The sequence below is a fragment of the Abramis brama genome (assembly GCF_963993115.1).
Source record: "Abramis brama genome assembly, chromosome: 1".
Lineage (NCBI taxonomy): Eukaryota > Metazoa > Chordata > Actinopteri > Cypriniformes > Leuciscidae > Abramis > Abramis brama.
This window is the reverse complement of record NC_139963.1, coordinates 30,944,125-30,962,510: the sequence shown is the minus strand read 5'-3', so window position 1 is coordinate 30,962,510 and position 18,386 is coordinate 30,944,125. Positions and strand designations below refer to the sequence as shown.

The following is an 18,386-nucleotide window of genomic DNA, read 5'->3' as shown; positions in this document are numbered from 1 at the left end:
TAACGTGTAAACTCGGAAGAGCTCTGACCTCTGTACACCTGACCTCTGCTGATTCGTTTAGTTTGATAATGTTTCCATAGACCTGCATAATTCCGAGTCTGAGGACATGAGCAGCTAAAAATTCTAGTATTTTTTTTTATTCTTTTGCATCTGAACTCTTCATATATATATATTGGGGGGATTTTGATGGAATTAGTCATTACTTTTTTTCACACATTATTTCCCCAAACATTTTATTTCAGAAATCAGGCAATTTACAGAGTGTTATTCTAATCATACACTGATTTTGCAAGTGAAACATGACTATACAGTATCTGCCTCTAGCTTATACCATTATCTGATATGTAGAAAATGTAATATCAATATCAAAACTAAAATCCAAATACCTTACACATAGATATAAACAATAAAAAACAATAAATAAATAATAGCTGCCAGAATTCAAACCAAATACCATTAGCATGAATGGTAATTGGTGAATATTAATTAGCACTTGCATTATGTTTGTTCATAATAAAAAAGTAGAGAGGGTTTGCCTGTAAGAAAAAGAGACATTGTCATCCAATAAGCATATACAGCATTATAATAAATATGCAACAATGTTTTCAGTGAATAAGATCAGATACACAGATACATGCAGTGACAACATTTTACACCGACAGCATCCTCATAGATATCAACATAAAGGTCTTGATGTCATGCTCTAGCACTGTTCTTGCTTTCAGTTCACAGATTCATTTCTAATTAGGGTGTAAACCTGATGTTTGGTCCTTTCAACTTTTTCAAACAAATTATTATTGCCACATTTTCATGTAGTATATGTAAATATAGCTGAATTTGGTTGATGGTGAACAAATCTACAAAAACAACCATCTGAAATCGATACACGACTGCATTCAGTGACACCTTCTGCACAGTATTATATTATTATAAATATGATCTGCCTGCTGATTCTATTTCTCATGCCCCTATCAGTGTGCTCTCAGTGTCTAAATAGGATCACATTTCTATATATTCCTGCCCAAAATTTTAAAAAAGTACTGTAATGTGGATGTTTAAGAAACAAACTGTACAAAAGTCATGTGCCTGACACAACAACAGGAGCTGAAGCAAAATAGAACCTTATAATAAAAAATATAATTCAGAGATGAAACACTGTCCAATCATCTACCATCTATGTCATCAGAATTAATGTACACTAACCAGTGGATTGCAAAAAAACATAACTTGATAAATTTACTTCAGTTGCAAATCTGCAAAAGACTTGGAACATTTTATTTTTGAAAGTAGCCTGTTATGCTCATCAAGGCTGAATTAATTTGTTAAAAATAGAGTATAAAGAGTAATATTGAAAATGTTATTACAGTTTAAATATTTTTGTGGAAACATTGATACATTTTTTTTATTCTTTGATGAATAGAAAATTTAAAAGAACAGCAATTATTTGAAACAGAAATCTTATGTAACATTATAGATGTTTTTACTGTTACTTTTAACCAACTTAATGCATTCTTGCAGAATAAAATTAATTTCTTTAAAAAAATCTAAACTTTTGAACAGAAGTTCATATATTGAATATATTGTTTATATTTAAAAAAAAAAAATTGGTTTAAACATAAATCTAACAAAATTTTGAGTTTATGCTTAAACTAACAAAAAACTATTTGCTAATGGGGTATCATATTATAAATGATTAATTAAAGATATATTCTACAAAACATAGTTTTATCTTACACAATGTTGTGTCTGAAGTAAATCTATCGTGTTCATTGAGGGATTATTTTTACTGGACAAAAAAACAAAACAAAAAACAGATTAAGACTAATATTTTTTTGTATGTAAAATTCAAAAATTAATCTTTACTTTCAAAATGTGTTTGAACAGAAATGTAAATACTCATGCTGTAAACAAAAAGATTTTGAGACAAAGACTGGCTAAATTCTGACAAAAGATATTCTGGTTTTGAGGTTTGTATCAGGATGTGTTCGGAGAGGGTAGATGGTGATTTCACAGACACACTCACACCTGCACTCATATAAGAGACAGATCTCTCTGATCAGCATACACACTTGGAACGAGGTTGATGATATAAACCAGATAGCACTGATATAAAGTGTCACATGAAACATACAGTAGCTGCTATAGTGAGCTCTAAAAGACCCACCCAACCGGAACCCACTGCTGAGCTCCCTTTAACTGCTCTAAGGAGGATTTGAGGGTCCTGTACGCCTGTTCCAAATCGTCGTTCACTATGGTGAGGTCGAAGTAGTGCCCGTACACTCTTTCAATCTTGGCACTCTCATCCACTGTCCTCTTTAGCTCTGCGTCCTGTTAAAAAGAGACATTTTTAGGATTTTTTATGAGAACCAAGTTTAGTAAACAGCTACTGTGGGACTTACTGTTCGTAGTTTGGTCGCCACTCCTGCCTCAATCCCAGATCTGTTTATGGTCTTAAGCACCTCAAACTCAGGGGCTTTGATGAACACCACATACGGCAAAAACTCTGATGTCCGGAGGACTTTTAGGGACTATGGAAAAGAAAAAATCAGAATCAAAACCTGGTTTTCATGAACTACTACAAAACAGCATCATAAAGGTTCCAAAAAAAGGATATGGAAGAACCATTTAGGGTTTAAAAGAACCGTTTTCTTTTTAGAATGAAGAATATTTGAATAATCAAATGAACCTTTCACCACTGTAAAGAACCTTTTGTGCAATGGAAAGATTCCATGGAGGTTCTTCGTGGAACTATCAATGCCAATAAAGAACTTTTATCTGTAATAGTTTATAGAATCTCATCAATGTTTAGAAAGTCAGAGGACCCTTACCTGTGGGTTGACGTCCAGGATGCAGATGCGTCCAGCCTCCACTACTTCATGGATGGAGTCGATCTTGGTCCCGTAGAGGTTACCATCATATTCACCATGTTCAAGATAGTGACCAGCTTTAATATCAGCTTCCATCTTACTCCGGGATGTGAAGGCATACATCATATTCTCTCTGTCTGCTGATTTGAGCTTCCTAGAGGTGTCTGCGGACATTGATACAAGAACAACCGAGTGAACATCAGATAATTCTTTATTATCTGTTTATTAACAGATTAGTGCAAACAAATTCGCACACTAAAGGGAATACTACATTCACACGGGATGTCCCGTTCAAACAGCAGCTTACAGTAGAGTCTCGAATACTTGCCTGTACAAATGAAAGTAGACGGGCTTTATGTTCACAGAAGCGGCTGAGCAAGAATTACAGACCGATGCTTCAGTCAACAGTCATAAAGTGCGAGATAAGATGAGTAGCTAAACGAAACATTTCATATTTGAAACCGGTTTATGGTAGAAATGTTAAACGACTGACAGGGATGCTAACTAATAAACTTGTCTAATTTCACCATTTTGAATTGAAAATAGGCCTAGTAATTCGTGACTAGCAATGTGACGAGACAAGAAACATTAACAAATACATATTTATCACATTAGGCATAACTGTTATTATAATCTTTTTTTAATTCTTAAAATGCATGCCTCCGAACTCCCCTAGCAAGCTTCATTTTGGGACCTCTTTAAAACCCTGCATATGGCCCTGGTCTGAACCCTCCTAAAACGGAGAATTGCACCCGATATACCCCGAGAAGACTCACAGGGGATGGTGGTGCCGTAGTGCTGAGGGTCTGACACTAGCAGCTTATTCTTCAGGCTTCGTCGGCCCACTCCAGGTGCACCCATCAGAATCAGAGTCTTCCTGCGAAACGGAGGGACTTTTGCAACCTCCTCATAGATCAGTAACTCATGCCTGTCAAAATCTTCCAGGGAATAAAAGAGATAATAATAAATCGCATAACAATACCAAGTTTGTTGAGTGTTGAGCGTCAAAAGACACAAGATATGCTTTTGAAGAAAAAGAAAACCTAACCTGCATTTTTTGTAGTCAGGTACATCATTTTCTTCTTCTTCTTGCCAACCATTCCAGTGCAGAGATTGGCTGCAATACACAGTGATATTATTTTTAGATAAAAACATTTACAGCATTATCGAATCTTAACTAAAGTTTGCACTGTAACTGTTTGCATTGCTGTGTGAATGTTTGATTAGAGCAGTGGTGCGAAGTCATTGGTCTGAAGGAGAAAAGTTCAGAGGAATTGGAGTTTATAAAGGCAGAGAGCCAACCGCTATTCATGCACTAGAACGCCGTTGCCTTGGCTGTTTTCTGTTTTCTGATTTGCCCCACCACACTTTGAGAAGCACTGGATTAGATTAGGCATAGTAATGGTTCATATTAAATCCACCAGGGGGCAGTATACACAAATCAACCATTCAGTAGGGTAGATTTAAAAACAGTTGAAATTCATACTTTTATTCAGCAAGGACACATTAAATTGATCAAAATTGACAGAAAATACATTTATAATGTTTCTTGAGCCGCAAATCAAGATTTTAGAATGATTTCTGAAGGATCATGTGACACTGAAGACTGGAGTAATGATACTGAAAATACAGCTTTGCCATCACAGGAATAAATTATAATTTTGTAATAATAATAATATATAATGTAAGAGAGAAGAGAGAAAACTATGACTACCAGTCAAAAGTTCAGAGTAATTAAGATTTTTTTTATTAATCGAAAATATAGTAATATAGGGAAACAGTAAAACTGTAAAATATTATTACGATTTAAAAGAACTGTTTTCTATTCGAATATATTGTAAATGTAATTTATACCTGTGATGTCAAAGCTGAATTTTCAGCAGCCATTATGCCAGTCTTCAGTGTCATGATCCTTCAGAAATGTTTCTGAAATTATTAATTAATCCATATATTTATATACCTGCTGGTGACAGCTCAACATCTCTCTTCACAAAAGCCTTCCTCTTCTCCTCCAGAAGTTGACTGGGAATCAGGCCAGCACTGCCTCCCTCTACATGACGTGCCTGCAAAGAGATATATGACTCTAATGTACAGCTTTCAGAGGGTAATATTGTTGTATCATTGTTCTATATCATAAACAAGCATATTTTTATGTGTGTTTGTTAGAAATTCCCTTGAATGAAATTTTAAAGAGATATCTTACATTTTAAATAAAAAGCAGATGTGACTTTAGGTCCTTTAAAAGTTAATAAACTATCTGGCATGTCATTTTAGCGCAAAAATATTTATCACAAAAATATCACAAAAGATCACATACTCTCTGTTTACTGACCTAATGTATAAACATTATTTGAAGCGTGCTAGCCAGACGGGATTTAAACCCAAGTTTGGTTTGAAGATGAAAAACATACCAAGCACAATGTTCTCTCATCATTTCTGATTTCTAACGTGCACTTGAGACTATCAGAGCAGAAACAAAAGCTGCTGCTCTCTGTAAGTTTTTCTGTTTATATGTAAATCGCATGAGCTTTTTTCATCTATTAGATTGAAAGATCTGAAAAAGTCCCTACACCCGCCCATAGAGGCTCCCCTCGAAAAAATCAGGACAGAAGTGGTTGAAAGTGGACAAAAGAGACGGATTAAAATACCAGGTGTAAACGGGAATGTGTCTCCCTCGACTACTTGATGTGATCGACCAAAACGCATCTTAATAGCAGGTGTAAACGGCCTAAGTTGACCAACCAACCTGCCACCAGTTCACATCTTCCTGGTTCACAATCTGCAGAATGTCTCCACTTAAGAACATCAGTCCCGCCTCCTTGCAAGGGATGAGGTTGTCATTGGCAGGGTCATAATCAAAATGGCACTTTACAAAAACCTGTAGAGACAAGGATGAGAGTGATCCAGACTGAAATATAGTTTACATTAAAGTTACAATTTTATTAGAAAATTGAAAATGATTCAAAAATATATATATATATGAAATGAGGTCAGTTTTCAAAGAAGTTATTCTAAAGCCTTTAACCTAAAATGCCCAGCCTATCTGAAAGTTAAAATGATACACCCCATCAAACAACCATATAAATGTAGTCTGGACAGATGATAAGATCAGGAGGTGGATAGTAGAACGCTGCTGGAAGTGACCGTCTATAACAAGCTTCTACCTTCCAGCTCACGATCCTGTCTGATCTCATAGTAAACACATCTGGCTTTAACTGAGAGCGACTCACGGGACTCACTCAGTGTCCCGTTCTGTATTTAGGGGGAGGGGATGGTACCTGTCTCGGGGGATGTGGCTCCTGGTAGCTGGGAAGGATTTTGAGCACCACACTGCCGCTGGTCTCCTGCAGCATGTCCTGCAGGACACGAGGGTCGTCGCCCACCTCTCTCCCATTCACCTCTTTGATGATGTCACCCACGTGGAGCAGACCCTGCTGGTCGATCATCCCCCCGTGGAGAATACGTGCAATCACCAGCTCTCCGTTCTCAATACGGAACGTCACACCCTGACACAACAACATGAGATGAAGTCAGAAACTGGTGGTCAAAACACTGCAAGCACATTTTGAATTCGAGCAATGAATTTCCATGACTTTACCATGACGTTTTTATATTAATTTACTATTTAGCATACCAACAAAAATTGTATATTCACTGTAGAATTTCATATAATAAATATTTTTAGAGTAAAACATTTTTAAAGAATAAAATATTAATATTTTCTAATTTTTAGAGCAAGCAAAACTATGAATTTCATTTAATCCTATGTTTTGCTCTGATCAAAAATATAATATTACTATTATAATATAATATTATAATTTAATACAATATTACTATTAAATGCAAATATATTTATTTAATATATACATTAATATACAATGTAATTGTTACTATGGAAATTTTCTGTATGAAATCTATTTTTAATACATAATTTGCGTTAATCTCATATTTAGGAACAAAGCATAAGCATATTTAGTTTAATCCTTTCATTATGCTCTGCTCTAAAATATAATATTTGTATTATAATTTAATATAACGACTATGATATGTAAATATTACAATATCATGAATAATTACATAATTAAATTACTATACAATGTATATTCACTACAGAAAATTTGTATAATGTTTATTAATCACATGTTTTAGAGCAGAGTATTACTATAAATTAAATGCAATCCCATCATTATGCTGTGCTCTGAATAATATTATTATTATACTGAAATATGATAATACAATATATAATTATATAATTTAATTAATATACAATGTATATTCACTAAAGACATTTTGTATAATGTATATTAACCTCATATTTTAGAGCATGATCATACATTTTTATTTAATCCTTTTGTTTAATATAATATTAGTATTATCATTTAATATAACATTACTACAAATTATACACTGAATGCGGTCTCACCAAGTGTTCTCCAGCCACTTTGCGGATGCCCACCATCCGGATGGCATCAGCTGGCACGGGTGCGCTGTTGATGGGCGGCTCCATGAAAGCGCAGGGGCTCGGGGGCGGAGTCTCACACGTCTGAGAGGCCACAGAGTCGTGGGTCTCCAACAGAGACTGATCATCACAAGCATAGTGTGTCAGCCATAAATACAGACAGTGTATTACTCTCGTTTCATTTCACAGGTTTGTTGAGCGGCAGCTGTGTACCTGGAAGTGCGGCTGATTGAGAATGAGTGACAGCTCTGCGGCGGTGTTGCTGTGGTGTGTAAAGGGGCTCAACTCTCTCAGGATGTCCTGCACCAGCTCCACATTATTGTCCCTCACGGCCTCCAGCCGTGTCTCCTCCAGACTCTCTGCACTCTGGGAGATCATTCAGGTTTTAAACAACATATTAATCATCGATTATTAGTTTGCTACTGTTGCTTTTGACAACTGTGTGTGTGTGTGTGTGTGTGTTTCAAATTTCAATTTAAAGTACTTATTTACATACAATATTGCCAAAGCATTATAAATAGTAATGATAGTAATGACAAGAAAAAAGAAAATGTACAATGTTACAATACCCAAACAGCCATTTAATAAGTGGGATAATGAACAGTTTTTTTTGTTTGTTTTTTTTGGCATTTTGGGTCTAGAATTGCCCTACTGTATGCAGAAAGAAAACTGACCACAGGGCTCTCCATGATACCCTTGAGGAAGATGAGGTCCAGGTCATTGGCAGTGGCAGAGCTGGTGCTGTCACTCAGTGTGTCCAGCATCTGCGGCACTGCTGGGGGGAATAGAGACATGATTATGCACCTGCTTATGAGATACTGTGCTGTTTGATCAAACACACACTCACACAATCTGTTATATAATTATATATTCACATATGGATGATATTAGGTCTTTTTTTAAAAGTAGCCTACAGCTCAACTGTACATGAAATATGAATTTGTAGTGAATCCGTTTTGTTTTTTTTGCCAGACATTTGCCACAGTTTTTCCAGAACACTACATTTTTGTCAGGCCAGTAAGAATGATTTCTTGAACTATGCCTTTAACTACTGAAATTTGACTGGGAGTGTATATGATATGATGTAGAGGGTTTACACTAGTGGTCGACCGATATATCGCCAAGGCCGATATATCGGCCGATATTTGGCATTTTTTGAAATATCGGCATCGGCCGATAAGTTTTTCTGATTGGCCGATGTGTTGAAAGCGGGACTTTTATTTTGACGGCGCTCCGGACTTTTATTTTGACGGGCGGCGCTGAGAACACCAGCGCCAGAAGAGAACGGCAACGGCAGCTCCTCAGATCAAACAGCGCTCACTCACATTCTCCGTCTTCATTAATTTACGATCTCTGTCAGTCATATCTAATACTTTGTTAGACAGAACTGGTAAACAAAGTAAATGGTAACTTATGCGAAGTAAGTAAAGTAAAGCGTTTGCTTTTATATTATTTGTAACAGAAAAGGCAAACAATCAGGCTAAAATACTTTCTCATTTGCCGTCAACATTCAGCAAATGCGCATCTACGTCATTTAAACAAATCTCTGAATGTCTAATAAACATTTAATTTCACAAACCTTGCAGATTTAATCGAATCCAGCTGTGATATCTTGTGAAGTGTGCATTACTGTCAGCAAGTGACGGTCGGTCCGTGCGAAGTGAGTGAATGCGAACAGAAGATCAGCTTCACAGGAGACGCGATCAAAAAACTTTAAATCCTTCATTTTAAAATATGCTGATATATAACCAGTTGCCAACTGTGTCATATTCATATCGTTTTCACTGTGCTGTATGTAAAATTAGCGTTACCTTGTCTTTATTTGAAAAAAATATGATTACCAGCACGAAATTACCAGAATACTGAGTGCCCTGTTACAGTGTTTACCTTCTTTTTATTCACATATTCATATATTTCTAAACAATTACTTTGTGAAAAATACTGTAATAGGATTGCAAATTTAAGAAGTTGCCATCTAAAGTATAAAAGCATGTTTATTTTAAAATTTTGTTTTATAATTTATTTATAATTTATTAAATATTGATTAAAATATATATATATATATATATATATATAAAATATCGGCTTTACATCGGCCACCCTGCTCTCCAAGATATCGGCATCGGCCATCAAAAAACCAATATCGGTTGACCACTAGTTTACACTACAAGACTGACCTTTTAGGGTAGATCACAGACCCTTAATCTATGAGTTTCTTCAGAATCACACAGTATGTATTAGCAGACACTACAGGAGAAGAAAATGTCAAGTGGACCTCCTGTAAAAAATATATGTTTTTTACAGTTCTATTTAGAACTGTATCGTCTTGAAGAACCCTTTATATGCTGAATGGTTCTTTTGCCTCGTTTCCACTGAGCAGTACGGTACGGTACGGGACAGAACGGTACGGTTCGGGTCTGTTAACCATGATCTGGCTAGCGTTTCCAACATAGTAAACTACAATGGATGACATACAGCCTATGCATACAGCAGATCTTGTTCTTGCTCCTCGACATGTTTGTCACAAGAAGACAAGCGCCGACATTAGGCTTTTCTCAATATCAAGTACGCAAAGTTTGTAGGCCTACTTGCCATGCGACTCCTACATGGTACATCGCGTTCTTAAAAGCGTCACTCAGCTCGCTCTGCTACTCCGGTTATCTCTGTTAACTTACTCTGTATGTAACGTTACATTTTAAGCAACAATAAAACGAAATATGTTATAAAACACCACTCTGCCTCTTTTCGTTTTCGTTTAAATAAATTAAACATTATAGGGACACAAATGTGGTTCATGCGCAACGCATATTGATTATTCACTGCACGTTATACGTTATTCTATTTATAACAAAACGAAATTTAAAACACAACCCTAACGTTACCTCTTTTCGTTTAAAAAAAATAAATAAAATAAACATATTCCAGGCAATATATGCATTTGTACAAATGTTGCAATAAACATCAGTGATAATCTTGTAATAAAAAATGACAAGAAACCATATTTCTTTTTGTAAAATTTCAGTTTTATCAATAATAGCCTATATAAAAGTTTAAGTAAAGTACAAGAAGCTATACAATAAGAAATAAAGCAAACAATTCAGTCAAATATCCAAATGCAACGCTCTAGTCTAACATTACAAGTAAAGTAATACAAATAACGTTAATATGAAACTAAACTTAGCCCTCAGCCAAAACGATTGACAGGGAACTCATTATATATTCACGAGACCAAAGATCGCCCGTTAGGTCTACACAAAACGAATTATATCTTATGTTTAACCACTACCGTCGGAGTCAGCGACGAACGCCGAGGACTAGCCGAGGAAAGGCTCATCCAGCCGGGAAACATGAGCGCCGAGCGCCCGCTGAACGCATGGATCTCACAACCGGGGAAAAAAATAATCATCTTTATAAATAAACCACAGATTTGAGCTTTAAACAACTACATTCTCGCCTGAAAAACTCTTAAAATTACATTTAGTGATACAGTACCAGTAGTATTATATTAAACTGTATATTAAAAAATGGCGCTTCTTATGTTGTCATTCCTCTTGTAGCACGCGCAAGTGACGATTCTCTGTCAACCAATCAACGTCCTGCAGTGAGTCTCGCTCCACCTTTTAGTACCGTTCCACTGTGCTAGGTACCCCAATGGAAGGGTACCTAAAAAGTGGTACGGTACGGTTCGGCATTTTGGTACCATTCACAACTTTTGATAGTGGAAACGCAAATAAATGCGTACCGTTCCGTACCGTACCGTACCGTACCGTACCGCTCAGTGGAAACGAGCCATTTGTGTTAGAGTTCAGGGTTCTTTCCCGCCTTTTTGTTTTTCAAATCTGTAACTGTCAAAGCCTCCTCATTACTGCTTTTCTGGAGCTCAGATACAACTACAAAGACTGTCAACACACTCTCAACAGGTAAATTAATTATTTCTTAAAATGTCAATACATTTTGTCACTTTTGTTTTTAAATATTGTAACTGGTTTCCTACCAATCATGTCTTTTTCTCTTTTAAGTTTAACAGAACATGTAAGTGTGAGTAGCTCTGTTCAGTTAAGGATATAGGCTACTCATCTTCTCTTCTCCACAAAGTAAGTAACAGAGATACTGAATTTATGATCCATATTGTTAAAAAAAAACTTTTCTTTAATTATTATTTTATGCCTAAACACCCAGTCACAAAAAATATTATATCACTTTTGATATCCCATGACTTTATATCACATAGCCTAAGCCTACTTATATCACATTACATCAATATTGTGTTCAATGTCAATGTTATTTATGAATGTATTCAGCTATCAACTGTTGTTAGAACAAGATCATTTTTGCTACAATTTGCCATGTCAATAAAAAATAAATGTACCTAATTGACACAACATGCTGGGGTTTATTTGTTTTTATATGTAAAATCCAAATAGAGGCAACAAGATATTATAAGACCAGGCAGATAAAGGACTAAAAAAACATATTAATAAATAATATATATAAAAATAATATTAATAATACCAGCAATTACTAGTAAGAAGATACTAATATACTAATATTAATTACAATAAACTATTGTTAAAAATTAGGACCTTTATAACACTTTAAAAACATGGTTCTTCATGGATTCTATTTAGCAACAAAAAGGGTTCTGCTATTGCTACAAGCCAAATAACCCTAATTTGGTACTGTTTAGAAGCACTTTTCTTAAGATGCAGGGCATGATCTCACTAAAGCTGGGTTTCCCTGCTGTGCCAGCCATCTTTGGCACAAGTGTGTCCATGTTTACAGCGCCAGGAAAATCTTCACCACAATTAAACTACCTTCAATGATTTTGTATTTCATCTATTCTGTAATTCATATTTTGATCTGTACTGTTTTGGCTCGACTTCAAATTCTTTGAATGAACAGAGCCACAGCTCTGTTGTGGCTACTGCTTACGCCAAAGGCACAATACAACACTAGTGTGCTGTATTGACGCTAAACCATCTGCATTAGGGTCCAAAGAATTGCAAATAAATAAATGTATGCTGTAAATAAATACTTTTATATTAGATGTTCATTTAAAAAAAAAAATATATATTTTTGGGGGGTATCTCCCAAGGGTTGATTTTCATTAAAAAATAACCGAAACTTTTTTCATTTTGCTATATGAAGGTCACATTAAAACAACATTTGTAAACAATGTTAAAACAACACATTAAAACAACACTGGAAGCATTTCATCACCATTATTTCTATCACATAATGCAGTTATGCAACAAAATACATAATTTGAAAGTGATAGAAATGACACTGGTGGAAATATTCACGACAGTTTAGAAAAAGTGACAAAAATATTCTGTGATGCATGTATGTTCACTTTTGGACACTGTTATTGGACACATCAAATAAACTAGAGATGGTGTGAACAGTTTAAGAGTTATTTTATAAAGGTCCACAGGGCCAAAAACACTCTTAGATGATGATACTTACCATGCTCTGTGCCGGTGGCTGCCACAGGCATGATGTTTGAAATCTGCAACTAAAGCATCAGAGAGAGATTTAACATTAATATTTTACATCATTAGGACTAGAGGGTAAAGTATAAACAAATAAAATATGGGGAATAAAAATAAATGTAAAAGAGTGGGGCATTTACTAGTAAGCTTTGGTTGCTATAGCGATATATACAATAAAATGAGACATGCAGTCTTTGTGTGCCTGTTGAGAGGTGGGAGGGAGAGAATGAACTGTTTTTAGGGGGGTGCTTAGATTCAGCCGTGTCCTCAAAATGAAACAATGACAGGGAGCAGGTGCACCAGTCGCTGGAGGAGAGAGGGGAGGACGGTGGGAGCGACAGAAGTGCTGAGAATAAGACTGAAAGGTTTTATATGTATTTATTATACAGCTTTCTGGAATACTCGTTGCATTCTACTGTTTCTGTATAACTGACTTAACTGGATAACTGACTGTTGTTCCAGGCAATAGATTAACTCCACTCTATTTCTTCCCATATAATAAAATAATTTTTAACAACCAAATCAATATTTCATGTCCATTTATTTGCTAAGTAGAAGGATAATGTTCTGCCTGCTGGTCATTACAGTCAAATAGATGATACATTATGCCATATGACAGACAGACAGACAGATAGACAGAAAGACAGACAGGCAGATAGACAGATAGATAAACAGATAGATAGATAGATAGATAGATAGATAGATAGATAGATAGATAGATAGATAGATAGATAGATAGATAGATAGATAGATAGACAGACAGACAGACAGACAGACAGACAGACAGACAGATTCCCTTATGTTCCTGCTCTGAAACTCTGTAAATGGTTTCCCAGTAAGCAAGATCTTCTTTCTCCCTCTCATTTGCTCTCTCTCTCTCTCTCTCTCTCTCTCTCACACACACACACACACACACGCATGCATGCATGCACATGTTGGGAGTCAATGTTTTATGGGGAATTTTCATAGAAATAATATATTTTTTTATACTGTACAAACTGTATATTGTATCTCCAAACCCTATCCCTACCCGTAAACACAACTCTCACAGAAAACTTTTTTACATTTTCAAAAAGAGAGAGAGAGAGAGAGAGAGAGAGAGAGAGAGAGAGAGAGAGAGAGAGAGAGAGAGAGAGAGAGAGAGAGAGAGATCATCACGCCTCATCAAACTATAAGGCAAACAATTATTTTCTTGGTCTAGACATCTGTTGTGTTTCTCACGAACAGGAGCTGCACTGTCAATCATATTACAAAACAGGATGCACTGTAATGAATGTACTGATACAGCACACAGAGGGCAATAAATTGGTCTGTTTACTCTAGAGACGATTACACTGCCTTCACTACTTAAGGTCAAAGGCAGATCTTCCCATTGGAACATTAACAACGCACCATTCTACTAACATTATGAGGATTTCAACACAAATGGGAATGAAAAAACATTCCTCAAAAATCCCATGCAACCATTTTCACATACACTGTATGACGGAGGTGGTTGCTATAGCGATTCCTTTTCCCCCCCCACATGTTACGTGGCTTATGAGCTGAGTGGCTAGCCTACTTCCCTAAAGGGGAAAGTAGCTGCCTACTGCACAGAATTGAAGCTGAATTCCAGGAAGTCGTTCCGCCTTACTTAAGAATCTGAACTATATGAATGCTTATTATGCAGATAGTTCAACCCCAAATTTTTAATTCTGTCATCATTAATCACCTTCATGCCATTCCAAACCTTTATGATTTCCTTTGTTTTTTTAAAGGTGATATTATGAGAAATATCTTTTTTTTTCCTTGTCTATACAATGGAGGTCAATTGGCACCACAACTGTTTGGTTACCAACATTCTTCAAAATTCCTCCGGTTTGGAATGACATGAGAGTGAGTAAATGATGACAGAGATGAAAGAACACTTTGAACATGACACATTTAAAACACCAGAACAGTCCTGAAATATCTTGAGTCAGTTCTCTATATGTATATGAGGTATGGGTAAACAAGGTCAAATAAGCCTGCTTTTGACACTTTGCTTTTAGGAATAAAAAAAAATAAAAAAATTCCAATTTTGCATTTCACCTCTGCTCTAGCTTGTTTCCTAGTCTAGCTTTCTAATAAACCTGACTTTGTACACTGTTAATAATGCTGCTGGCTAGGATAAATGGCTTAAAATGGCTTACAAGCTGTGTGTGTGTGTGTGTGTGTGTGTGTGTGTGTGTGTGTGTGTGTGTGTGTGTGTGTGTGTGTGTGTGTGTGTGTGTGTGTGTGTGTGTGTCTGCTAAATGCATAAATATAAATATGTAAATATAAATTCCCGGAACAACTCAGACTGATGACTTATTCTATCCACTTTATAAAAATACATTGATTTTGCTGGGCCATGAAATAAAATCATTTTTACACAAAGGAAGTTATGAAAAACATTTCCACATTTTGGTTTTAATAATTGCAATATACATAGTCTAATTATTTTAATAATCTAAAGAAGAAAACACAAAACATAGGATCTTTGATCATGCGGTTGTGTGATGCTAGTGTGAATCTGTTGTTTATGTAGCTGAGATCAGTCCTGGTGGGATGGAGAGGTCAGACTTCACACACACCTCCGTTTCATTCTCACACTCTAGCTTATTCACACGCATGACAAGGCTCAGAGTGATGCTGCTATACTGCGATAAAGTGTCAGTTCAGTTCAGGCAAACACAGACACTCATTTAAATGGAGTCTAGTGTCTCACTCAGCTCATTTCCAGCAACTCCTTTGTTAAAAAAACGGTCTTTATTAAGGGGTGTTGGCTGTGCTTTCTTTGAATATATAGGTGTTGTGAACGCCTCAAGAGCTTCTGATTTCTGATTGTCCACTAGTTACCATCTTTAATCACAGAGCACCTCAGGGCTCCATCTTCAAGCTTTTATTAACCCACACAAAACAAACAGATTTTATTGTTAACCTACAGGCACACAGCTTGAGAATAACAGGACATAAATTGCTCCTCTAAAACTTTAAATATTAAACACCACAGTTAGCAAAATATTAGCATAAATGTTGCTGGGGAAAAAACAAAGCAAAGCAAAATATCATGTCAAAACTTAAAAATAATAAAATATAAAATACACAGTGGGCCCAATATATATTTGATCCATAAATCACTTAAAATGTCTGAATAATATGCAAATAATTGATGCTAGTTCTTTCCAAGAGTCCAAATCAGTGTTATTTTAGTATCTGGGACACTATTATAGTTTTTACGAATATTTTGGAATTGTTTATATTCATTTTCGTTTTAGCTTAAGTTTTAGTAACTTTGTTTTGCCATTGTTTGTTAAAAATGTTTAGATTTTTTTTTTTCAATATTTCTATACAGATTTTATTCATTTTTATTTTGTTTTCAGTTTTAGTTATTTTAGTACATCAAGTTAAACTAAATAAAAATGAAAATATTTTATTGTTTTTCAGTTAACGTTTTATTTTTTAAGTAACAAATATGTGTTCTTAAGGTTTTAAATCATTTAGAACAGGTATTGATTAAAAGTAATATATATGTTTAAAAAACAGTACACCTCAAAAACAAAGCAAACTACATGGATCAACTAAAAATCATGGATCTGTTTTCGCTTGCCTTATGTATTAGCTTATATTACATTTAGTATTTAACATATCTTTTAAATAATTCATCAATATAATATTATTTAACTAGATAATAATAATATCTGAGCAATAATATCTGAAAATTACTCCTAAACTCCAAAAACAGCCATAAATAAAATAAAAAACGTTCTGTCAACTGCCCGAAACTCTCTCAGACTGGCTTTAGCTGAAGGGTCTACTAATGTTTGATGTCAATTCCCATGGAGAGCTGTCAGCCAAATATGGTATATGCTTAAGCTCACATTTCAATCTCATTACCAATCAGACTGCTCCAGTGTGTTTTGGCCAGGTGTGAATGCAAACTCAGCATCTGAGTGAGATCCCCTGAGAGAAGGCACGAGGGGGTCTTCCTCTAGCCCTTTATAAAAGGGAGGGGTGGTCAATTTATCATGTATTGGCAACTCTTGAGGCCCCCACCTCTTCCATTCCCATCCTTCCTGCAGACCCCACTGAGCCCCCCATGCTAATGACACCCTGGTCTGGCCCAGCCCACATCATAAGCAGCCACGCTCTCCATCTGCTCCCTTTGAGCCAGAAAAAGGCATGGCCCATCTGTCTCAAGCACAGACAAATACATATGCGTCCCCTTTAAGGAACCATAACAAGAAGCTGAGACTATGCCAGATTATTCTCTGCTTTTAATCACCTGGTTTTGACAGCACATAAATAATATTCCTATAGGCATTAACGCTTTAAATCTGCTAGTGTAATGGTATCATAAATAAGTTTTCAGTCACCAAACACAAAATAAAAGCACCACCAACTATCATGTTTTTATTCCTTTGTGCTTTAATAATTAAAAAAAAAAAAAAATGATATTGAATAGGTGAACTAGGCAACCCACTCCACTATGGTTTCGAATACAATTACAAAATGTCTGACCAGAAATAAAGTGTACTATATAAGGACATGTAGGGGCGATTTCGGACACAGCTAGTAAAACGTCCCAGAGCTGTAATAATAAATATGCGACTTCATGGAATTCGACCAATCACATTAGAGGACCAGAACTAATTGCTGCAGCCCATAATAATTTCTCCTATACTTTTTAGAGCTCTCATAATAAGATGCTCTTCATAATAATGTTTCAGTTATTTAGCCTATACCTTTGTTACATCCTTAAAGTATAGCTCAATTCATAAGCACTAGAAAGTGTATTTCTACATTCTGATCACAGGTTATCTTGCAGTTATTTTGGTGAATAACTGTGAAATAGGTTAAGTGCTGATGATAAGGGGAAAAAAGACGTTCAAGAATTTCACTCACCGCCAACAATATGGACAGAACAGAAGCGATACCAACAAATATCTGATGCAGTCCTCAATTACACTAATCAGCATTCACATTTCACTTAAATTTGATGAATAAAAGAATATCATGCCAATGGAGAACAACAACCCCCTCCTAACCGTGAAACGTTAACAACAATAAGACGACAACACTATACTATACAGTAGATGAAACGACTATATGGTTTGCATCCCTAAATGGAATATACGTTTAGAGGGCTACATCAACACACAACATACGCAATTTTTAAATTATTTGTATAATAAAAAGAGATACTAACCTTTCCCGTATAGCTTCGTTGCGTTGTTTTGATTCTAGAGAGGTGTCTAACCCGCTACAAAGCATCAAATCAGAATCTAGTCATTGCGTACACATAAAGGGGCAACGCTCAAATGTCTCAGAAGGTGGGACCCACCCGGCTGATGTTTAGCTGTAGGGCCGCGTTTACAATAGAATGTTCTCGACAGCCCGCTTTAAATGTTCTCCATTCATTTACATAACAGTGGCAAACAGTTGAGTAATGTGCATTTGCAGGTTCATCAGCGAACATTTCTTCTGCTAAATGTGTTTAACATAAGTCGAGACCATCACGTCATTAAATAAATATTACCAAACAAGTGTTATTATCTGTCATTCATA

General features: G+C 35.7%; 1 protein-coding gene across 2 annotated transcripts; it reads right to left on the bottom strand.

Moving 5' to 3' along the window:
• Nucleotides 1–222: 222 nt before the first annotated feature.
• On the bottom strand, nt 223–18,126 carry mpp2a (MAGUK p55 scaffold protein 2a). 2 transcript variants are annotated; one of them, XM_084125612.1, is made up of 13 exons: nt 18,028–18,126; nt 12,793–12,841; nt 8,001–8,101; nt 7,540–7,692; nt 7,291–7,446; nt 6,146–6,373; nt 5,614–5,745; nt 4,828–4,930; nt 3,916–3,984; nt 3,644–3,805; nt 2,829–3,031; nt 2,400–2,528; nt 223–2,328 (listed from the first exon to the last, which is right to left on the bottom strand). In XM_084125612.1, exons 2-13 carry the CDS (start codon nt 12,821–12,823, stop codon nt 2,152–2,154), a joined length of 1,644 nt encoding a protein of 547 aa, XP_083981738.1. In that variant the 5' UTR covers nt 12,824–12,841; nt 18,028–18,126; the 3' UTR covers nt 223–2,151. The 2 variants fall into 2 exon arrangements, with proteins under 2 accessions (XP_083981738.1, XP_083981739.1); XM_084125613.1 differs by having other exon boundaries at nt 8,001–8,098; nt 18,028–18,111.
• Between the last annotated feature and the right edge of the window lie 260 nt (nt 18,127–18,386).

Coding starts and splice junctions, on each gene's coding strand:
- mpp2a (XM_084125612.1), bottom strand. CDS start 12,823: ATGCCTGTGGCAGCCACCGGCACAGAGCATG. Junction 4,931..5,613: donor AAGATGTGAACTGGTGGCAG/GTTGGTTGGTCA, acceptor ATCTCTTTGCAG/GCACGTCATGTAGAGGGAGG. Junction 2,529..2,828: donor TCCTGGACGTCAACCCACAG/GTAAGGGTCCTC, acceptor TCTTTTCCATAG/TCCCTAAAAGTCCTCCGGAC.